The following is a 24,304-nucleotide window of genomic DNA, read 5'->3' as shown; positions in this document are numbered from 1 at the left end:
AGTCTGATGAGCCTCAGTGAGTATAAGATCTTTTAGCTCTTTGTCATCAGGCACGCACAATCTTTCTCCCATCCAGATTGTCACATCCTGATTTTTGTTTCAGGATTTATAAATTATTTAATAAATTATTATTAGAAGTTATATTAAATGTTCATTAATTTACAAGTGAAGTTAAATGTGGGAAATAAAATTTCCTAAATATAAAGCATGGATGGATTTAATTTTTATTAAATTCTCCATGGTTAATTATACTCTCTGGAATATTCTCGGATTTTTCGGAGCTCAATTCCTAATTTTAATCATACAAAGAGCATTTCAGTAATTACCTACATATTAAATTAATCATTAAATGGTCTAATTATAATTTGTTTAAGTACTTTGAGTGTCCAAGTATTTTCAGGATTTTTCTTGAAATTATTTGAGCATTGGAAGTATTTTTAACAATTCAAAGATCATTTAAGTGATTATTTTAATTGGAAAAGTAATAAAATTCTCCTCCCTTGTCTTAGGCTGAATCGGCCCATTCCTTTCCTTCCTCTCTCTTCCGCCGGCCCAACCCGAGCCTGCATCCTCTCTTCTTCTCTCAGCCAAAGTCTGGTTTTGCTCCCTCTTCTAATCAGGCTGAGAAAAGAAAAGCCCGGCAAGAAGTCTACTTTCTCTCCCTGAGCTACTGTTCATCTTCCAGCTTGGACAGAGCCAGAGCCAGAGCCGAGCCGTGCCGTGCCTGTTGCCGCCGATCCCCTTCCAAAATCCAACCTCTCCGTTGCTCTTATTTCCGAATTGGTTGCGGGAATGGAATCCTCTCAATCTCCTCTTCCTTGTCCCCAAGAAATCCCCAAAAGTTTATATGGAAATCCTTTCCAATTTCGCGGTTCAACCTTTTCTTTTTCCGGCGAAGATCTAAACTTTCCCGAGTTTTTCCCGTCGTTGTGGGCTCGATCCCGGCCTCCCATGCTATATAAAGGACCCCCTAGTCGTCCTCTACTCATCCCCTCAAGTCCCGTCTTCCGCCGTCGCCGGAAACGCTCTCCCCACGCTCTCCCTCTCTCTCCACCTCCGGCCGCCGCTCCAGCCGCCATTCGCCGTCGCCCCGGAAGTCGGCGGTCAGCGCCGCCACCTCCCTCGGCTTCGCAATGAAGAGCTCTACCCCGGCCACCCGTTCTTTTGCGCCGAACCCCGCCGGAAGTCGCCGTCACCGTGAAGGCCGAACCGTTGCCATGTTTTAATCTCCGGCGAAGCTTTGCCGTCGACTCCGTGGTCGCCGGACCTCGCCGTATCCACTGTCGGCATCGCAACAGTGAGGAGAAACCCGGCAGCCACCTCCGCGAAGACGCAAGCCATCGGAGCACCGTCGTCACCGTGAAGCCGATCTGTTCCATCTTCAGTCGCGCCGTTCGTCGTCGTCCGTCGTCGCCCTCGGTTGCCGTCGACTCCATTGGGTTCGCAGGAGCAAGGTGAAGCCCGGCCATCGGTTTTTCTTCGCCGAAAATCGCTGAAACGTCGCCGCCATCGCTGACCCGACCCTGTCGTCGCCTCTACCTCGCTGCCGGCCGTCTGCCGTCATCTTCCATCGTCGCGCCACCCCTCAGTGAGCTTTCCTCTCTCCGATGTCGTTCACCGGTGTAGTTTATCCATAGGGTCTTGATCCAATCTAATCTAATTTGGCCTTAGTGTCGTCATCATCTTCATGTGTTGCCGCCGGAAATCGCCGTCGCCTTCTCTACCTCCCGGTGCCCTCCGTTTGCATTATTGTGCCGTGGTTCGCCGGCAACCGCCGCTCCTATGCCGTTCACCTGTGAGGTTTTCCCTAGGGCCTTAATCCGATCTGACCTAATCCGCTGTCTGTCTAGCGTAGTAGTCGTCTCCGTATGTTGCCGCCGGGTAGCCATCGTCATCTCTCTCTCTCCGATCATTTTGGTTCGGTGAGACTTCTATCCGTGTTCCCTCGGTTTAGTTTTTAATCTCTCGTTTTTGTCGTCGAGTAGCCGCCGCCGTGCCACGCTTAGCTGCTGCCCTAGCGTCGCCGCTGCGCTAGCCGCCTAGCCGTCGCTGTGCCGTAATCCTAACCCTAGCCGCGTGTCTCCGCCAAGTCGCCGCTGCCTAGCCGAGTCAAGTCGCCCTAGTGCCGCCGTGTCGCAGCTATGTGCCGCTTTAACCCAGCCGCCGCTTTAGCCGTTGCTCGGTAGCCAAGTTGTCTAGCCGTAGGTGCATCCTTAAATTCCTACCGGCCTATCGTTTGACATACCGGGGCTTTATCGTGAGTCGTGTCTAGCTCACCGATTTAGTCACAGCCGTTGTTGAGTCGTTCACTCGTTCGTTCGAATGAGGTGTTCCCCGTGCTTCGTTCGTTCGTCCGTGTTGAGCTGTTCAGAGCCGCCGGTTCCGTTTGCCGGTTTCGGTTAATCATTTGGGTGATCCCGTGTCACGTAGAATTGACTCGTTGAGTCGGTATCTCGTGAGGCCCGCTTGCCAGATCAATCTAAGCCATCCAATCTTGGTCGACTCGGTCAAGATTAATCTCAGCCATATAAATCCATTCGCTCTTTTCAGTGGCATATTATTTCTTTTTAATATATGTCATCTACCAAATATAATCTAATCTATTTCGGAGGTTGCTTTAATCTTTTATCTCAGTTATAAATCATTTGTAAATTATTTAATTAATTTGGAATAGTCTTTTCTTTAATAGGTTTAATTGGGATTAAATCTTCGGAAATTCATAACTAAATCATCGTAACTCGGTTTTGACTGGTTCAAGTTGCTAAATTCATCTAAAATCGAGATCTACATGTTAAAAATATCCACATGTACTGTTTATGCTTGTTTTTTTACTGTTTATTTAGTTTTTATTAGTCTTTTTCTTCGTTTTGCGTGTTAGCTTGTCGTTTCCGTCGTTGCGAAGGTTCGTGAGTGCGTCGGGAGTGTTCAAGAAGATTAATTGAAGACCGAATATTGCAAGGCAAGTCACAAAGATCCTAAACACAATCCTTTGAGCATGTTGATCCTATATTTAAATTCTCTATTTATTTCAACTGTGCATTTATTTTCGAATGTCACTGGGTGGTGTGAATCTATTCCTTTGTTATGGCCTGTTTGCATTGATTACTCTATTCCTTGATACCTTGGGATATTATAATTTGACTAGTTGAGCTTTATATATATTGGTTCAACTAAATGTTAGATATAATTGCTTAGCCATGCTTAGAAACATTAGCTCACTAATGGGATGAATCATATATACTACATTATTATTTATGGTTATATTTAATGGTAGCTCACGATGGTTAATCGTGTTATGATAATTAATTGGTAATTAAAATATGATTAATGGTGGGTTGTGAGCACATGGTTTTGAAGGTCGTGCTCATGGCAATTAAGGACCGGTTCGCGAGCTATTGTTGTGAAACATTAACCGTGCCAACCACAAGCCAGCGTGGGCAACGGCTTTACCTTTTGTATAACATGGTTCATTGCGGAGCACCAGACTAAGAAGTGGCGGAGATAAGCCCACGGGGGTCGCTGGGGAGTCCATGCCTTGTTTCATAAGGGGGTGATTATGATCCAGGAATGGTGCACTGTGGTGAGTTATGTTGTGCAGAGGGTATTGTCACAGCCTCTATTCGGGTACTTTCCAGTATCGCGACGCATGGTAGACATGATGTTGAGGCTGTGTCTTGTGGGTACAGTGGTACACCTCTGGCCAGAGTAAAAATATTCGAATAGCTGTGCCCGCGGTTATGGGCGGGTTGAGCAATGTTTTTCGTGATTAGTCTCACACCTCTCACAATAATTATTGATGCTATAACTGGTAATAATTTGTTTAGCTCCTGGTTTGGAGTTAGATCTGTACAGCCGGGTATGGTTGTTCAGGATAGTTGGGCCTGTGCAGCATGGGTGTGCTATTCAGTGTTGATTAAAATTTCTGATTAATTACTCGACTGTTTTACTTCTCTTAAATGTTTTGCTAAATGCTGCTTTTGCAAATGAGCCTATATTATGCCATCCTTTGGTATCCTTGTGCACTTGCATATTTGCTGTGTGGCTTGTTGAGTATGTCATATGCTCACTCTTGCAATAATCAATCAACCTCAGTTGAAGAAAAAGGATCCAGAAGGAGAAGACGTTTGGCTTATACCCCAGTTGAGCTGCATGTGGGAGTGGAGCTGAAGCCATCGCTAGACCGTTATTCCGCTGCTGTTTTCTTTTCTTTTGTAAGTGTGTAACGTTATTATTATGATGGATTTGTATATTAAATTGTCAGTTTGTGTTCCTCGGCTGATTCCTGGACGAGGATTTTATGCACAAATAAGTTCGGAAATTACTAGTGAATTTCCGGGCGTGACACAGATTGTGCCATGTTCATCCTCAAGGAAGTCTCGGGCTTTTCCGACCCTCGTATTCTTTTTCAGTTCAGCTATCTCAGGATCATTTACTTGGGCTGCTCTGACTTGATCCACGAGCGTAGGTCGTGCCTCTAGGGCGGCCACGTACCCGTGTTCAACAAGTTCCAAGTTGAAGTGTTCAAGCTCTTGCTGCAATTCCTTACACATGCCCTCGGTGCACAAAGCATTGCAGTAGCTTGTCCTGCTTAAAGCATCTGCCACCACATTGGCTTTGCCCGGATGGTAGTGAATGCTCATGTCATAATCTTTGATTAGCTCCAACCATCTTCGCTGTCGGAGATTTAGATCAGGTTGGGTGAAGATATATTTCAGACTCTTGTGATCCGTATAAACTTCGCAGCGGTTGCCAATCAGATAGCGCCTCCATATTTTCAAATCATGAACCACTGCTGCCAATTCCAGGTCATGTGTTGGATAGTTCCCTTCATGTGGACACAACTGCCACGAGGCATAAACGACCACTCTGCCCTCTTGCATTAGAACACATCCAGGCCCGTGGCGGGACGTGTTGCAGTAGACTTGGAAGTCCTTTGTTTGGTCGGGCAAAATCAGAACTGGAGCAGACACTAATCTCTCCTTGAGTTCCTCAAAACTCTTGTCGCACTCGGCCGTCCATTTAAATTTCTCGTCTTTCTTAAGCAACTGAGTCATAGGTCTGGCAATCCTGGAGAAATTTTCAATGAACCGACAGTAATAACCCGCAAGTCCAAGAAAACTCCGAATCTGTGACACGGTCTTAGGTGGGGTCCATTTGGTAACTGACTCCACATTCAATGGATTGACTGCCACGCCCTGAGCTGTAATGACGTGACCCAGAAATTTGACTTCCGACAACTAGAAGTCACACTTGCTGAACTTGGCATATAACTGGTGCTCCTTCAACTTCTCATGTTCTTCTTCAGACTTTGAATAGATAAGTATGTCGTCGATGAATACCACAACAAACTTATCCAGAAATTCCATGAACACTTTGTTCATCAGGTTCATGAAGAATGCAGGTGCATTGGTAAGTCCAAAAGACATAACCGTGCACTCATACAACCCATACCGAGTGGTGAAGGCTGTCTTGGGAATATTCTCTTCCTGAATCCTCAACTGGTGGTAGCCTGATCGCAGGTCTATTTTGGAAAACACCTTGGCTCCTTTCAGCTGATCGAACAGATCATCAATCCGCGGCAACAGGTATTTGTTCTTGATGGTGACCTCATTGAGTGCGCGATAATCGACACACATCCTCTTCGTCTTGTCCTTCTCCTCCACAAAAATGACCGGAGCACCCCAAGGTGAAGTACTCGGTCGAATGTACCCTTTCTGCAGCTGCTCATCAACCTGCTTCTTGACCTCTGCTAGCTCATTGGCTGCCATTCTGTACGGTCTCTTTTAAATTGGAGCAGTTCTCGGTGTCAAATCAATCCGGAATTCAATCTCCCTCTTGGGTGGCATAGTAGTGAGGTCCTCGGGGAACACTTCGGGATACTCGCAGACTATGGGGATATCTTCCAATTTCCTCGAACTCTTCTCCTCGGTGACCGCTGGAATTTCCACCTCAATCTGATTCAAGGAGGCCCCCTGCTTTGGTGAGACTGGTGATTTGTACACTAATGTTTCTCCCTTCTCGCTGGTCAAGGTGACTGTGCGATTCGCACAATCAATGACACCCTTGAACTTGGTCAACCAATCCATCCCAAGAATGACATCTAGGTCTTTGGATTCGAGAAGAATGAGGTTGGCTAGAAATGGTGATCTTTGGATTTCTATTCTTATAGAAGGGCTGAATTGAACCGAAGTGGAGCTATTCCCTGGGGTATGAACCCGCATTGGTGTACTAAGTTCTTCTCTTATTAACCCATGTATCCCAACAAACTTCTTTGAAATGAACGAATGTGTTGCACCAGAATCGAAAAGTACTGTTGCAGGGATTGAGTTAACAGGAAACGTACCCAGTACGACCTCTGGTGCAGAATCAAAAAGTACTGTTGCGTTGTTGACACGAGCCTGGACAAACCTTGGCCCGGCACGCCTTGGCTTCGGGCATTTGTCAGCAAAGTGGCCATGCTCACCACAGTTGAAGCAGGACCCTGGCTTTGTTCCAGTCTCCTTCTTGGCTTGGGCTGATGGAGCTGACTATGCTGGTGCCATTGGTGGGCGCGGAGCTGCACTGCGGTTGGGCTGACCTCCCTGGTGGTTCTGGCTGCCATTGGCTCCCTGGTGGAAGCTGCTTGAGTTGAAAGGGCGATGCTGGCGGACGATCATGGTGGTAGGTCCACCCTGCTGTCCAGGAAAGAAGCGTGGTCGCTGGTGGCTTCCTTGGTTGGACCGGAACTGCGCTGCCTTTCTCTTCCTGTCCATTTTGTTGCGCTGATCCTCCTGATGGATTGCCTTGTCAACCAGCTTCTCAAAGTCGGCGTAGTCTCCAGAGATCAACTGGTTGGTCAGCTCGTCATCCAGGCCTGCTAGGAACTTCTCCTGCTTCTCTGCGTCAGTGCGGACATCCTCCGGTGCATATCGCGCTAGACGATTGAACTCATAGAGATACTCAGTCACTGTCCTGTTGCCCTGGTGGAGTGCCCGGAATTCCCTCTTCTTTTGTACCACCACCCCGTCAGGCACCTGCGCCTTCCTGAAGCTGCGACAGAACTCCGCCCAAGTGACTTCTGTGCCTAGCGAACGGGTAGCCATGTGGTTGTCCCACCAAGCTGACGTGGGACCCTGGAGCTGGTGTGTGGCGAAGGCAACCTTCTCCTGATCATTGCACTGCAGGAGATTGAGCTTCTTCTCTATGGCATGGAGCTAGTCATTCGCCTCCATGGGGTTGGTGGTGCTAGAGAAGGTGGGTAGCCTGACACGTAGAAACTCCGGCAGCTTGAACTGGGGGAGAGGGGGACCAAACTGCTACTGCTGCTGCTGCTCGGTTTGCTGCTGCATCCTCTGGTGCATCTGCTGGTGCTGCTGCTGCATCATGGCTGCCATCATCTGAGTCTGATGGGTCATCACTTGTGCGAGCGTCGGGTTCTCGGGGAGCAGTGGCGGACCGTTGCCAGAGGCGCTGTTGGGGTGTCCACCATCGGTGCGTTCTTCGCTGTTGCTGTCCTCACCTGCTGCACGGCTGCCATTCCTGGTGTTGACCATCTGAAGGGAGAGCAGACGGAGGGGGAGAAAACAAGAAAAACAGATGCTCAGGAACTAAGCTTTATTATATAGGAATTTAAACTGCAATTGTTCTGATCTGAATTAAAACACTTAAAACGGCAAGCAAATCCTTATTAAGACAGTCGTATCATAGGCACATGATATCGACCGTCGACTGACCCACAAGCGAACAAACCTAGACACACAAACTAACAGGCAATTACTAAGCAGTCGATAAACTAAGGGAAAACGAGCCTAATGCTCGGAACGGCTCCTGCGGTCGGTGGAGTCGAATGCGTCCTCCTGCTCGTCGCCAGGTTCCTCTGAGCGGCTCCTGGAGTCTGGCAGATACGTCTCACCGCTGCCCGGCTCTGAGCCACTGGAACTGCTACTGCTGCGGTCGTGGCTGCCACTGGCTAGACCCCTGGCGGCTGACGCTGGAGCGAAGGAGAGAGCAGACGCGGGAGCTGACACTAGAACAGGAGCTGGGGCTGGAGTTGGAGCTGCGGGCGCTACAGGAACTGCAGGAGGAGCTGCGGGAGGAGCTGCAGGAGGAGGTGGGTTCCTGGGCGCAAGCTGAATGCGCACGGGAGCAGTCGTAGACTTGCGGGGCGTGGTGCGGATCCGAACTCCTCCTAGCGCAGAGAGACCCTTCAACTAAGCGTTCTCCTTCTTCAGGCGCGCTATCTCATCCTTTAAAGCTATGATCCTCACGAGCTTCCTGTCATTCAAGGCCTTGGATGCCTTGTGCAGATCCGAGTGCATCCTGTCCATTCCCCTCATCACGGCGCACATGTGGCCGAAGGTGGTGTCGTTCTCGCCGGCTGTCGGGCGGAAGGTGTTGACATCGTCACCACTTGCTCGACGAGGGTGGAAATGGTATGCCGTGTTGCAGAAGATGTAGTTGTGGCGCTCACGAAGTCTGGCCATCATCAGATATGCTGCCTCCTAGCAGGCATGATCTGCAGTGCCCCCAGATGCCTCAACCACCATATTAGCGAGGCAGGTGCCCACATAGCCATGAACCTCCAGACGAACACGGTGGGGAAGCTCGCCATTGAGCGGTGGAACGGTCGAGTACTCCGGCGCGTTGGGGTAGCCCACCACTAGGGTCATGCGAGCCAACTCTGCCACAAAATCATCCATGCCTTCTCCGCGGTGGTTGGGTGGGTGATCGGCCATCTAGAGAAGACAAAGGGGTAGGATCAATGCATGCTCAAATCCAATTTAAATAAAGCAGTAAAAGACTCAATGAAAGTGAACTAAAGAGAGCATAATTTTGTGTATAGACCATTTTTGCATGAGGGCGAATAAATAAGACGAACTTACATAGCGATAAAATAATGAGAAATTAGATACACACTACTAATAATAAGAGCATAAATACCTTGCAACCCATATTCCTGAGTTAGGACCTAATGCATTCTTCCCATCAAATCCCGACTGACTGTCGAATAAATCTCAAATAATTTTACTAAAACCCCAGACTGACTTGATTTGACAAATCTCACTTAAACGAGCGACCAAAATTTTTCCCTTGCACCACAAGAACAGATCCCAATTTTCCCGAAACAAATCCAATTGCAAAGAACATATGCAATGAAAAGGATTCAGAGGGCTCTGAGGTTTTTCCATTTGGCTTGTCCTACGGTCAAGGTCGGCTCTGATACCAACTTGTCACGCCCAGAAATTCCCGAATAGAATTCCAAACAGAATGTGCATTAAAATCCCCGTCCAGGACCGGCCGGTGTACACAAACGACAAATTTGACATACAGATCCACGTCTTACAAACATTATAAAAGTCTTACATAAATGCAGCGGAAAAACAAAAGATAACCGGAACTAAGCCTTGACTTTAACTGCAGCGGGAACACCACTCCATAGGCATCCTCGACGCCACGGACGAAGGCTACTCCTTGGAAAAGCCACCATCTGACGCATACTCAAACTCTGGGGTTTTGGGGAAAATAAAGCAAGACTGAGTACTACCCACTGTACTCAGCAAGTCATATCGGAACAGGGGGTATGATGCAGGATATTACGAAAGGATAGCTAGAGAGGTTCTTTTGCATAAAGCGAACATTTATAAACAGTAGTTGAAAACAGTAAAACAGTTGTAATAATTAATCAATATTAACCATCCACTGTTCAACGCTACACCACGTTGCAACAGGCCCAACCAACCACCTGAACTAATCAGTTCCATCAGACTAAACTAGGGTAAGACTAATCACGGTGAATCTGGTTGACCACCCATAACCGCGGGCACGGCTATTCGAATAGTTTTACTCTGATAAGAGGTGTACAACTTTACCCACAAGACACAGCCCCACGACATGTTTCCGTGCGCCGACATGCCACCACGACATACCGGAAAGAGGTCGTGACAAGACTCTTCGCATAACCCCCTCTAGCCAAGCACACCACACCTCAGGTTTCACCCCTGTCCCTAGCAGGCAACGGGCAGTCCCCTCTCGTGCCTAGGTGAATCCGGAAGCGACAGAGGCCGTCGCAGGGCCCGCCCCGCTCCATCACGCCCACCCTTGCCTGGATGCGTTAACTAGAGGAAAGCTACACTACAAGCCCAACCGTTGCCCACGTTGGCTTGTGGTAAGTACGATAAGTTCTTCCAGGGCATCCCGCGAACCGGTCCTTAAATGCCATGGGCGCGACCAACAAAACCATGCACCCACAGCCCACCATTTAACATATCTTAATTAACCAACACCGGAGCGATGGCATTAACCAACGTCTTACTAGAATCCGATATCTAAGCATTAATGTGATTTCCCCCATTGTGTGCTAGTTGAACTAAGCATGGCTAAGCAATCCCTAGTCCAATCTCTAGTCATGTTTATAACACAAGCTAACAAAGGAGCATGGTACAAAAATAGCATGGCTGTAACAGTAGGTAAACACCCCATAGTATCATTGTAAAACAATGCATGATTTGAAGGAAAACAATAGAACATTTGCAATATAGGATCAACATGTTCAAGTGACAAGCATGACTTGCCTTGCTCTGCTGCTGGAGGAACCTCGGCGACTATCTCAAAGTACACCAGAGCGTTGGGAGAGCCGGAATCTAAGCGACAAACAAAACAAACAATACAAACATGCTATAAGACTACTGAAACAGAGAACAAAACCATTTTTAATGGATTTTACACATTTTGCTTGATTTACTGAGACTTGAATGGGCTTAAACGGAGCTCGGATGAATTAGATATGAATTTTAGAAGATTCAATGTGCTTTTACTATGAACAGAAAAATCCTTATTTGATTTATTGCGCAATAAATAACCCTGGTAGAGAGAGAGGCGGCGCCGACATGCGGGCCCCACATGGCAGTGACTCGGGTAGGGCGGTCCACGGTGGACCGGGTCCACAGACCGGGAAGGAGCGGCGCACCACGTGGTGCACACGTGGCGCCGACGCGGCGCACACGCAGCGGCCACGTGGCAGCCACGCGGGCAGCCGAACCGACGGCACCGATCTACCCTCGGCCGGCGCGCGCAGGCGGCTCAAGCCGACCCGGGGCTATGGCACGGCGGCGGCGCGGCACCGGCGGCGACCGGCGGACAGCGGCGGCGATTCGGCAGACGGCGGCGGCGCGACGACGTCTAAGCGGCGGTGCTACCAGGGAAAAGAGAGGAGGAAGAAGGAAGGGGAAGGAGGGGCGTCCTCACCGAAGGGGTCCGACCGGCGTGGAGGGAAACGACGGCGACCGGCGACGAGGAACAACGGAGGGAGGTCGACAAGCGGCGGACGGGGTCCGGGACGACCTAAGGAACGAAATGGAGAGGATTAGAGAGGGAGAGAGAGACCATAGAGGGCGGAAACGCCGGCCGAAGGCGGCGGCCATGGCGTTTCTTACCGGCACACGACAGGGATGGGGCTCCGGCGGCGAACCTCGACGGAGGAGGGGTGGACGAGGTGGACCTCGGCCGCGCGAACCCAACGGCGGCGGCGGCCCTAGCGGCGGCTAGAGGCGGCCGGAGTAGTGAAAGAGGCGGCGGCGGGTGGGTGTACGGTGCAGGAGCGATGGAGAGCTCGGGAGAGGCTGGCGGAAAAAGGAAAAATGAGGAGGAGGATGCGGGGATGGATTATATAGGGGCGGAGAGGTCGGGAACGACCGGGAGTGGCCCGATTTCGCCGGCCGACGTGGGGAGGTGGAGGTGGAGAGAGAGGCGGGATTCAAAATTCGAATCCCGGCCGTCTCGGGGGCGCGGGCGAGCGGGAGAGGGGTTTGAGGGGTGCGGGAGGGGCGGACGCACGTGCGGTCTTGGCCGACGTGGCGCGGGGAAGGCGGGCGCGGGCGGTTGTGAGGCGGCGGCTGCGGACGGCGGGCGGCCGGAGGTTAGGGATGGGCCTGACAGGTGGGCCCCACCTGTCAGCGTCCGAGGGGGAGGGGGGCTCGGGCGAGCGGCTGGACCGTGGCCTTCGGCCGGCCCAGCAAAGGCGCGGGAGGGGGAGGAAATGGGCCGGCGGCCCATTTGGGGAAAAGGAGGGGGAAAAGGAAGAAAAAGAAAAAGGAGAAGAATTTCCAGGGATTAAATAATGCTTGTGCTTATTTTTAATTGGTTAAAATTATTTCTAAAGCTCTGAAAATTCCACTAAAAATCTTGTTAGCATATTTCGACATGTAGAACTCAAGAAAAATCCCACATGCCAATTCCGATTTTTATTTGCATTAATTTATTAGGGTTTCTCTTGCTTTGACACCGGTATTTTCTCTAGGTGATTTATAAATTCAATTTAGGCTTGAGAGAAGAACTTCAGGGTGTGACATCCTCCCACCGCTGGCCTCATCCTCCACACTGACGCCAAAGGTTTGTGTCCTCCTCCCCTCTTATTCTCCCTCCTTTCATCCCTCTATCCCTATGATCTCAACATCAGTAGTTATCTGTAGGGCAGCAGGTGGCTGAAGTTCTCCATGGTGAACAACAGCAACGAGTGGTCTTAGAATTTCCAAATCCATGTGATGAATTTTGTAAATATTGGTTATGTGATGTGTTTATTCAATGATTTGTTTTCTTGGGTATCTGTTTCTTCATTATCCAATCATCGGCTTGATTTATATGATGAAATTGTACTCCCTTTCTCTCTCGCTTTTCGATTTATTTTTGGTGGATTTGGAGCATCGGTTCGAATTGAGCCAAGTCCGTTTTTTGTTTTTCAAATCGTACAACCTATAGGTGCCGGATAACAACCAGCACCGATGAGGCCCCTCATCTGTACCGCCTAACTGAGGAACATATAGAGTATAGAGTATCATTGTTTCATATATAATAATAAACCACTGTGAGTAGAATTTTTATCCTGCGAGAAACTCAAATATTTATAAAAAATATCTTTTATCACTGCATATGTCACGTTTAGTAATAATGTAACTGTTGATGATCGTTCTCTGAAAAAATAAAGAATTTTGCTGATAGTTTGACAAATATTGGGTTGCACTGAAAATTAATCTTGGCCGTGTCTGTTCTTCACAGCCCATCAACTATCATCCACATTTCCTCTCAATGCACCGAACTACCTAATTAAATTAAGTAAGTATAGATAACAAAGCACATCATTGCTTACAAATCGACAATACATTATTAATTAATCCCAACCGAATATAAAAAAGGGAGCCAAAATAGAAGACGATATAAAATGAGTGATTACACTCGTGTACATGGTACACTTAGGGCTAACTACGGATACACCTCCAGAACATCTAATACACTACAAGCACGCAGCAAACGTACATAAATACTTATACATACATTTCTGCAATACTTATTGGATCTGCTAAATTAATTACATTTACTTGGATGCCTGCAGCCGGAGCTCCGGCTACAGTACTTAGATGGACTGCACGGCCTTGGCCATGCCGAAGGCGGCGGCGGAGGCGAGAGCGCCGATAACAGCGGTCTGGAAGGCGCTGATGAAGGGCCGGTTGCCAGTAAACCGGCCCTTGACATAGCCGAAGAAGAGAAGTGCGGCGAGCGTGACGACGACCGAGGTGGCCATGGCTCGGTCGGCCGTCGGCACAAACATGTAGGGTAGGAGTGGCACCAGCCCACCCACCACATAAGCCAGCGCGATCGTTCCCGCGCTCATCAGCGCCCTCCTTGGTTCCGGCTTCTCCAGTCCCAACTCAAACCTATAATATGTGTCCCCGATAAGTTATTATATATTTCTCCAAGTATTTAACACACGACACCCACACTGATCATGAGATGTAAATCATTTCTATTGTCATAAGAAATATGAAATTCCATAATAATGAAGTTAATTTAAATTTAATTCGATTTAATTAGTTTTTTCCCCTTACTTCATCATGAATTCGAGCCAGGCCTTGGGGTTGCTGCGGAGGGAGTTAACAACGGGCCCATACTCCTCTGGGCCCAGCCCATACTGCGACAGTATGTCCGCGATCTCCGCGGCCTCTGCCAAGTGGGGCCAAACCAATCTCAGCCGTCGAACCACCACCGTGGTAATAATAAACTCAGATGTAGTAAAAAAAAACTCCGAGAGAAATTAATTACTGTTACCGACTTAATTAATTACCTGTGTCCGGCACGGTGTCGATCTCCTCCTGCTCCCTCTGCAGCTCGCGGTGGTAGTGGTCGGCGTCGCTCTTCGCCGCCAGATACCTATAATTAAAATCAAAATAATCCAATAACAATCAAAATTAACTTTAATTCCAAGAGAGAAAAATGCAGCGAAAAAACATGGTAAAAAAGGGTAATTAATTAATTAATTTGGCTGTGAAAACGCATGCATTCATATGCTTGCCATTTTGCCAAGCAAAATAGTTGAGAAATCAAAGAAAAAACAGAAAGAGATTTGCAGAGGAAGAAGAAGAGGAGGAAAGTTTTATTTTGTTTTATTTTTATTTATTTTTGGTTTTGGGCTTACCCTCCGAGGCCCATGGAGATGGCGCCGGCGGCGACCTCGGCGAGGCCGGCGGTGAGGACGAGGGCGGAGGGGGCGTTGGCGCCGGACAGGCCGGCGGCGAGGGCGAACGGCACGGTGAGGCCGTCGGAGACGCCGATGATGATGTCGCGGACCACCTCGCCGGCGGTGAAGTGCTTCTCGGTGTGCTCGTCCAGCAGCAGCCGCTGCTTCTCCTCGTCCTGCACGAACTCCTTCACCATCTTCGATCTTCTGCTGCTGCTACTGCTTAGCTAATAAGCTAGCTCGTGGATGATTAAATCGCCTAGCTATATATAGCTAATGATCTAATCTAAGCTTGGTTGATTAGATTTTCTCGTGCTTAGTTTAGCACTTTAGCTTAGCTTTCTGTGATCGATGTGTGAGCGAAATGGGAAGGGTTGGGGAGGGGATTTATAGGGGTTAGAGCATTGGTGAAATGACCAATTTGGGCTTGGATGGTTGCCAAGAAGGGATTTATGGCTGTTTGGTCATACAAGGTCTTTTGAACTCGAATTAATGTGTTTTTCTTTTCACGACATTAATTAATTGATACCTCAATGGTAGTGGAGCAAAATTTGTTAATTGTGCCATAGTGGCATGTTTAGTTTAGGTGGTAATATTTGCTTTCCTATCTTAAAAATGCACATCGTCTATTTTTCATGTATATGACTTTTTAATTTGGAGGTTAAAAGTGAAGAACGTTAACCTAAAGTGGTTTACCTGTGAAATACCTTTATAGATTAAGGACTCTTGATTCCAATTACGAAACATGGCATGATATGCAACAGCTGTTGATTGCTTTAAGCTACTGTGGTAGTGTTTAAAACTGATGAAGATGAAGATTAAGTTGGCGCACGTAAAATGAGAAAGCTATTAGTATATTTAATTAAGTTTTAATTACTACAAACTTAACAAATTAAATGGATATATTTGATATTTTAAAACAACTTCTATAGTGGATGGATATGACAGGTATCAATTATTATTCACAGTTCGATTTCTGCTATGATACTGCCATTCACATAGGTGCCTAACTAAGCTAAATGTATAACGTACGAAATCTAACATAACTGAGTACTTACTAGCTAAGACACAGTAAGGCTGGCCAAATTTACTGCATAAAGGCTATCAATGTAATATATATCCGATAAGCCTAATGCTCGTTGCACGAACGGGTTTCAACCGCTCTGAAAAGTATAATGGGTGAACACACACGTGTGTGTTCAACACGTGAATGGATTCCGACCGCTTGTCGTGATTCCTGGATCTTAGAGGGGTGACGGGGTAGTGACTGACTGGTAATGGGTGATAGTTGATAACGGTGGCACCTACAGCGGCGGGTTGGGAGAGAACGGTTGGTGGGATCCACCGCATGGAAAAGGGTGTCAGCTAACAAAATCGTATGGGGTAATTAAAAGCACCAATAAGAGTTCCCTAGACTACTCCCAAAGCGCAAAATTACAGAATTTTAGGTTAAAGAAAATCTTTCCATCAAATCCCCAAACCCTGTACCCACAAATTGGAAGATGACCCTAGCTCTCAATCCGCCGCTTGGACCTTCTTCCTTCACGGAGCGTGTGCCGAGTGGAGGTGGAGTCGTGTGCGTATGGAGAGAGGATAATATATCCCCGTCATCGATGACCGATTCATTTTGGCACGGCCCGATGTTTAATTGTTCTGGGAAGTCAAATTATAAGCTATATGTTAGAGGCTAACATATTTTCATGTCTTTAAATCCCATTAAAGATTTTGAAAACAAGATTTAAGGGATTGAATTTCAACTGTCTCCCGGTGGTGCCTAAACTGCTATAAATGGGCGGTTTAATTAGCTCTATCTATCCTTATGCATGCCTAGTTGAAAACACTGCTCGTTGATCCTCTCTACAAATTGGATCAAAACAGCACATTATACTCCATCCATCCTGAAATATAAGAGATTTTGAACAGATGAGATATTCTCTAGTATAATGAATATGGATAAGGAGTCCTGTATAGATCTATAGTACTTGGAAATATCTCATCTGTTCAAAATCCCTAGTGTCGCAAGTGTGATGGGAGTGATCGGATCCATATCGATCGGCCGTACGTGCCCATCCAACCGACGCGTAGGGGGAGACGTATACGCGTACACGACAAAACGCCTCGCGCGCGGCGGCCATCATCCCGGGCGGGCTCCCGGGGCGGCGTGCACACGCGCGTACGCGGGCGCGCGGCACGTCGTCCCGTGGTCGTGTGGCCGCCACGAGCAGCGCGCGAAAAGGACGACGAGCTAGGGACCGAGACATGCATGGGCAGCCGCAGGCGGCGCGTGCGGCGCACTAGCGCTAGCTCGCTGGCTGATCCAAGAAAGGATAAGCCAACGACCACCAGATAAAGCTGCAGCTGCACACACACCAGCTTTCGGTTGGGAAATTAACCGGTCCAACATAAGTGCTTAACCCGATCGAATTTTAACCTACTTGTCTAGATTCAAATTTAGAAGTGGGATTTTTTGAACGGAGGGAGTACCTACGATGGGACCGAATCGATCCCAACTGATCCCGTTTCAAGCTTCAACTTGTGGAGTGATTTTATCATCCGAGGACGAAAACACGGTTGGGTTGGAATCGATGTCAATCATGTCTGCACAAATAAACGGTTCTGGGTTGATCAAAGAAGGATTTTTTTCGTATTTACCAGTTTAACTATTTAGCGACTATATATAAACCAACAGACGCGGATAGAAATTAGTGATTCGGTCTGTATGGAATTTCCACCACCGTTTTCATCGGTGCTATAACAAGTAATTTTTTTGAGAAGTTGATCGTAGCATCGAAGATCCATGCTACTATATCCATAAGTGAAGTGGTGAAAATGTGAAAAATCTAAATCTACTAATTTAGCTATATATTTAGTAATGGCATCAACATGATACTGACATAAGTTAGAAAAAAACGAATCTTATATATAGCTTGAATCGGAAAACGGTCAAACTGTAACTATTATGGAAGCGATACTCGATCGGCCGGTCTGGAATTTTTCGAAACTGTTTTCATCCCTATTTTTCTTCGGAGCTCTACAACAAGTAAATTTTCAGAACTTTGATCATAGCATCAAAGATCCATGCTGTATATTATCCATAAATTAATCAGCGAAGTGGAAAGTGGTGAAAACGAAAAGTTACCACCGACGTCTGCATGCAGCAAGCATGCAGAAGAAGAGGTCAATGCACAGCTAGCATCATGGAAAAACTGAAGAAATTAACATGCAGGCATGATGTGTGGTGGTCGATCTAGACAAAAGATCCAACCAACTCCAAACGTTGTCATCTTCTCCACTTTCTCCCTGATCACGGAGACGATGGCTAGGCTAGCTACTCACATAAATCTGCGTGCGTTTCTTCCTTTACTTAAATTTAATCATGTATACCTGCTGGAATATTGTTGCAGGATCTTGGCCCAAGTGTCTCTTGGAACAAGGGTAAGGGCGTCCCCTTCCAAGTTTTTAGTGTTTTCTAATCTTCAAAGCTGCAATCAAGGTTGGAGACTAGTTGCTTTTTTACGTGTGTGAGCAGGTCACTGCGTGCATCGCTTTCTGTCTAGGGAACGTGTCAAGATTAACATAGAAAATTTTGACAGTTCAATACAGTGCTTGTGTTTTGGAGGTGAGCCAAAAGCTTTGCCTGTAAAGTTTTGGAGGTGAACGTACGGTTTGAAAAGTTAAGAGGCAAATATTGTCCTATTTGAATTTTCAGAATTTTATAAAACTTAAAAGTATAAAATGGACTTTTTCTTGACACTTTGTTTCATGTGTACTCCCCCTGCTTTAAAATATAAGCATATATATATATTTCAGCGGATTGATTTTCTAAAATGTATCTAGATGGAGGGATGTGTCCTGGTACAACTTGAAAAGCACGTAAAAGTGCTTATATTTTGAAACGGCGTAGAACATATCTGTAGCAGGAAAAAAAGAGAGAACCGGAAATTAAACTGTTTAAATCTTGGAAAATATCTATTTCAACAGTGTGCTGGAAAATATCTCTTTCGACAGGTTCCACTCTAAATAAACTCAAATCACACGTGGGACACGGCAAATCAAATCATATAGCCCCAATCCTCTCAAGAATGATGAACCGGAGAGACAAAATGTCCATAGATATAGGCAGTAGATCGAGAGCCATGCATATTTTGACAGGTGAAAAGCAAGCATGCATATGCAAGCATAGACAAGAAGAGATATATTCCATGACAAGAAGAGGAGACAACAGGTGTCAAGGCCAAAGTAACCCAAAAGGGCCTCAACCAAAACAGCAGCCTTTCTCATCCATAATTCTGAAAAGTATAGTATTCCCTCGTTCCCTAAATGTTTGACGCCGTTGATTTTTTAAAATATATTTGACCGTTCATCTTATTCAAAAATTTTTGTGAAATATGTAAAACTATATGTATACATAAAAGTATATTTAACAATAAATCAAATGATAGAAAAAAATTAATAATTACTTAAATTTTTTGAATAAGACGAACGGTTAAACATTTTTAAAAAAGTTAATGGCGTCAAACATTTTGGGATGGAGAGAGTAGATCATTAGAGACTAATGTGTTGTTGCAACTGATCTTTCGAGGGCCCCCCCTTGCGTGTGCCTGCCACAGGCCGGCCTGAGATTGGATTAGTTCATCAGCTGCTATTATATTATACTAGTTATATTATATTCCATCACCAAAATAATGCTTGTTAATTTATGTGGATATAAACACACAAATTTATTTAGTTTGCTCACGCCATGGAGTGTGTTCGGCACAGGACATGCTGCATGGGGTAAGGTAGTAGAGACAAATTAAGTGGGTATAAGTCACTCAAAATTGAATGTGAACAACTGCAAGTGGTATTCGGTGGCTGTGTATTATGTTAATCAAGTAGGGTACGTGTTCTCGTCAACATGTTGTAAGAGTGAAGTAATTTAAGGTTTGATGAGTTGGACATTTCGGTCAACAACAATATATTGTGTCATGTAATAGAAGTTTCCGCTTTCGAGAAACACACGCTAGCACTCTCTTCGTTCTAAAATATAACGACGTCTGCCAATGTATTTGAAATAAGAGTTTGTCCAAGTACATAGCTCAAAAGTAGCTTTATTTTAGACAGAGGTATTAATATATATTTGCTAGAAAGTACTAGCGCACTATTCAGTTTGTTTTTCTTATTTGAGAACTCTATTCAATTTGTTTAAGTTAATATAACACATTGTTTCCAGGTTAATTGGATCCTCGTGAGTCATGACAGTATGCATGTATACTTGTACGTCCTGTTCAAATATATATATATATATATATATATATATATATATATATATATATATATATATATATATATATATATATATACATGTTTGTTTAGCCTAATTAGTACTCCTCCGTCCCATAATATGGATTTTGAGTTTTTGCTTGTAATGTTTGACTACTCGTTTTATTCAAAAAAAATTTGAAATTATTATTTATTTTATTTGTGACATACTTTATTATCTACAGTATTTTAAGCACAACTTTTCGTTTTATATATTTGAAAAAAATTTAAATAAGACAAATGGTCAAACATTGCAAATAAAAACTCAAAATCTATTATATTGTGGGATAGAGGGAGTATTACTCTGCCTGTCTGTCATGCTGTGCAAGAGTCACAAGGTCTGACGACGATCTGTGCAATCTTAGCAGCCTTGACAGATGACCTTCTGCAATTGTTTAAACCTCCCAACCAAAAGTTTGGGAAAGCTTAATTATATATTAGTGACATGCTTATCACTACTGTTATCTCTTACACCTAAATGGATCTTATTGTCTACGAGTGATGCATCATATTTAAGCATGCACTTGCCCTAATATATTTACATATCCTCACACCACAATTAATACACATATATTTGTTCTGTCATGACTCATGATATGATTATTGCTAGTAGCTATTATATGCACACATGCTTATAAAATTAATACTGATCACAATGCCTCCTGCCTTGCTTAAAATCAACCTAGATGGATGATGGTTCCATGGACCAAGAAGGCACTACCACCAACACCAAAGATCAAAATCATAGCCCACAGGAAGAAGATGAAAAACAAAAGGCAAGAAAAAGAGATCAATTCAAATTAATCAAACCAATCCTGATAGGTTACATGCTGCATTATTGGTTTTTTTTGGGGTTGGTAAGGGTTGGTGGGGCCTGGATGCCATGGCTGAGCTAAGCCAGTAGCTGAGGTAGATAGAGGGAGAGAGGGGAGTGTGGCTACCACACGCCTCATGCCCTTGTCCTGCTGCTTTTGCTGAGGTTGATGAGAGGTGACCTGACACTGCCCATATCATCACGGCAAGCTTTGGGGAGAAAAGAGCAAGGCTACAAAACAAACGGACAAGTTAGGCTGACCTGGAGACAGATTTAAAGATGATTTGGAAATGTTCAAAGAAGAGAGATGGAGAGATTCTAGTTCATATTCACCTTTTTTTTTTTGCTTGATCCCTTGTGTGGTGATGATGGCTCGCATGAACATTGATGCCCACTAGCTGCTGTCGTCTCTCCATGCGTTTCAGACACCGGTGTGGTATGTTTGAGCTTGGGGGGGGGGATTTTTGTTGCCGTTTTGGCTGAATTTTTATAACGGGATAAATTCTAGATATAATGAGAGGTACAAAATACCTCATAAGTATCGGCTTATAGAGAAAAAATGGTATCAATACTATAGGTGCCAGTTGAAAAACCGGTACCCATAAAAACCACCGCTCCGTCCTCGAGCCGAGCCCTCTCCTTATCCACCACACCGCTCTCGCATACTATCTTATCCTCTCCCTACCACTCTTTCTCTCTCTCTCAACGCCACCTCTCCTTTCACTGCCTCTCCTCCTCCTCCCTCTCTGTCCGCCGCCTCTCCTCCTTCTCCTTTGCCTCCTCCTCCTCGCCACTTCCTCGCCGCCTCCAAGCACCGGATCTGGCCGCCTGGAGGTTAGGGCCCGCTGGATCCAGCCTTCTTCAGGTCGGGGCTCGCCGGATCCAGCCGCCTCCAACCTCATCGCCGTAGATCAACGCCTCCAGTTCCACCATGTCCACATCGTCATCATCTCTGATGCCGACACCGCCGCCGCCACCGAAGACGAGATACAGTCTATGAAGACTGTCATCGTCGTGGCACCAACAGCGAACACAATGGGCACGCCCGGCGCATGGTGGAACCGCGAGGCATCAGCTTTACCACCTTCTCCGTCATGCATGGCTACCGAATCTGACCTCTTGAGGTCATGGCTCACCGGATCCACTGGGATGGTGAGTCCGTTATGTTGAACATTGAACATGTAATGGTCAGCCACGACGAAAGATCTTGATCTATGATGTGAATTGTTCTGATCCGTGATATGATTAGCTTGTTATTGTTTTCCTGGTCTGCGTTTGTTTTCGATGTGTGCATATGCTCTTGTGTTCTTGATGATTTGCAATGTGGATGGGGAAATTGCAGATGTGACTAGGCATCAAGGGCCGCCGATGCTTTGAGCCATGTTACGGTTGATTCAAACATCAATATAATCCTTTTTTTAATTTTTTTTAGGATTATAAGTGTTATAATCTCTATAGACGCCGGTTCTAAAACCTGCATCTTTACGGATGTGGCAAAGGTACCACGCCAAATTGGTGTTGATTAGAAAACCGGTATTTATGATGGCTTCCCAACCGATATCAATAGAGGTTGAAATTTCAGATGTTGGCTTGTATTGGCCTCGACAAGTTAAACTACTCATCATTTTCACGTTAAGCTACAAATAAGTGGAGCATATATTTTTTTTTTGTTTGTTGATAGTACAATTTTTACAATGGGTCTATATTGGTAACAAGGACGCGACCTCCATTAATCAATCAAGTTGGAATATTGTCATGCTTGGCATTGCATTGGATAAACATTGTATTGAGTGTATATGTGTAAATAGTCTTGAAGAAAAAGTTATCACGGAACTCATGTCTAGAAAGGTACATTGGGAACAAGCATAGGTCAACAAAATTTCATAGTGCATATATCGGTTTCCACATCTCATGGAGCAGCGAAGCATCTTTTACATTATCATCATATTCATATTGGTACCAAAAAGCATATATCGTATTCATATGAAGAGGATTCTATTGCCCTTTACGCTACTTTTAATTAAGGCAGTGTTAAGATAAAAGATAAATATAAAGGTTAAGTGTTTTACGCAAAATGAGGTAGTAATAAAGTGTGATTAATTGAGTTTTGATTATTACAAACTTGAAAAATAGATTAATCTCATATTTTAGAACAACTTTCATATAGAAAGTTTTCGCACAAAACGCACCATTTAGCAGTTTGAAAAGCATGCAACTTTTATCTTAAAGTTTATCTAGTTTTTGATGGAGAAAAGAACATGGCCTAAGATGGACATTGGCTGATAGTTTCATAAATTAATAGTTGCACTCAGATGGTTTCTACTGGTGAAAATTTTGACTCAAATTTTAAAACTCAATTTTAACTCAAAATTTAAACTTTTGAACACAGATATTTAAACTTTTGAACCCACAATTTGAAATTAAGAATTCTACCCAAATTTCAACTTTCAACTAAAATTACAAAACTTTTCCACTCAAACTTTAAAACTCTCAAATCATTTTTTAAAGAAAAATCCACCCAAAAATTTTAAACTACAGTATTAACTTAAATTGCAAAACTTTTCAACTCAATTAAAACTTTTAATTCATATTCCAAAACTTTTAAGGGCCCCTTTGAAACGCAGAATATGAAAAACATAGGAATAGGAAAAACGTAGAAATTGAAGTTGTATATTTTTCTAATCTTACAGGAATTGAAAACACAGGAAATGAAGAGAAGAGTCCTTTGATTACACCACAGGATACACTCAACAAAGGAAAGTTTCACAAGAGGTCTAACCTCTTGCTTATTTTTCTATGAAATTGTTCATAGGAATGCAATCCTATGAAAGTTTTCCTATCCTCTTCCTATGAATCAAAGGGCTCTATAGGAAAAAATCCTTAGGAAAATGAATCCTCCAAAATTCCTTTGCTAATCCTCCATTTCAAAGGGGCCCTAACTCTAGATATTTCAAACTTTCAATTCATATTTTAAAATTTTTTAGCTTCCTATTTATTCATACTTAATTGTAAAAAAAAAATATTAGCACTTTACTGCAAAGTACAAGGATGCAAGTAGCACACGCGTGCCCGGGCACGCGTGTGCTACTTGCATCCTTGTACTTCGTAGCAAAGCCGCTCCCAGTAGACAACCACACGTACATGGCGCACATTTCCGTCGGGAAATCAATTTAATTCCTAAATGTACAGTACTTCAACTAGTGAAAAAAAAGGGAAATGCGTAAGCGACTAAACATGCTGCTGGGCCTGTGAAAGTCACAACTCGAGGCGGCGGCACTGTGGATTCATTTGGCTTTTTTTCATTTTTATTTTCACTTGTGTACTGTTGATAGGAAATAAGAGAAAGCAGGGATGTGTAATAAGTAGAGTCCCATCTCAATTTTGTAGTACTCCGTAGAGTGGAGAAAGGCGTGCGCTTACTAAGCTACGAATGCGAGATGATGAGAATTTTCAATTGTATGGGGCGCTTCTTTGTCTGAAAATATAAGAATTTAGTATTGGTTATCCACCATCATGACTTCCACGCCTTCATTACTAAAATAAATAAATCTAATATATCACATAACATGCTAGTTTCATTTATTTTTGGACGAAGAAAGCTGTATACGTGAGATGTGAGATTTTCTTTTATGAATTTAGCTTACATGAGTTTTCATCTAAGAATTTTCGCCGTATATTTAGGATACGTTCGGTATGCACAGCTG

General features: G+C 44.9%; 1 protein-coding gene across 1 annotated transcript; it reads right to left on the bottom strand.

Annotated features, from left to right (window-relative positions):
• Positions 1–13,061: 13,061 nt before the first annotated feature.
• On the bottom strand, positions 13,062–14,865 carry LOC4346978 (vacuolar iron transporter 1.2-like). Its single transcript, NM_001422758.1, has 4 exons — positions 14,444–14,865; positions 14,093–14,178; positions 13,857–13,971; positions 13,062–13,685 (listed from the first exon to the last, which is right to left on the bottom strand). The coding sequence occupies exons 1-4, from the start codon at positions 14,680–14,682 to the stop codon at positions 13,385–13,387; spliced, it is 741 nt and encodes a 246-aa protein (NP_001409687.1). The 5' UTR covers positions 14,683–14,865; the 3' UTR covers positions 13,062–13,384.
• Between the last annotated feature and the right edge of the window lie 9,439 nt (positions 14,866–24,304).

Source organism: Oryza sativa, chromosome 9 (genome assembly GCF_034140825.1).
Source record: "Oryza sativa Japonica Group chromosome 9, ASM3414082v1".
In the NCBI taxonomy this organism is placed as follows: Eukaryota; Viridiplantae; Streptophyta; class Magnoliopsida; order Poales; family Poaceae; genus Oryza; species Oryza sativa.
This window is presented reverse-complemented; position numbering and strand designations above follow the sequence as displayed.

Excerpts from the sequence above, each read along its gene's own strand:
- LOC4346978 (NM_001422758.1), bottom strand. The coding sequence starts at position 14,682 with ATGGTGAAGGAGTTCGTGCAGGACGAGGAGAAGCAGCGGCTGCTGCTG. Across the intron at positions 14,179-14,443 it reads ATCTCCATGGGCCTCGGAGG|GTATCTGGCGGCGAAGAGCG; the intron begins GTAAGCCCAAAA and ends TTTTAATTATAG. Across the intron at positions 13,686-13,856 it reads TGGCTCGAATTCATGATGAA|GTTTGAGTTGGGACTGGAGA; the intron begins GTAAGGGGAAAA and ends CACATATTATAG.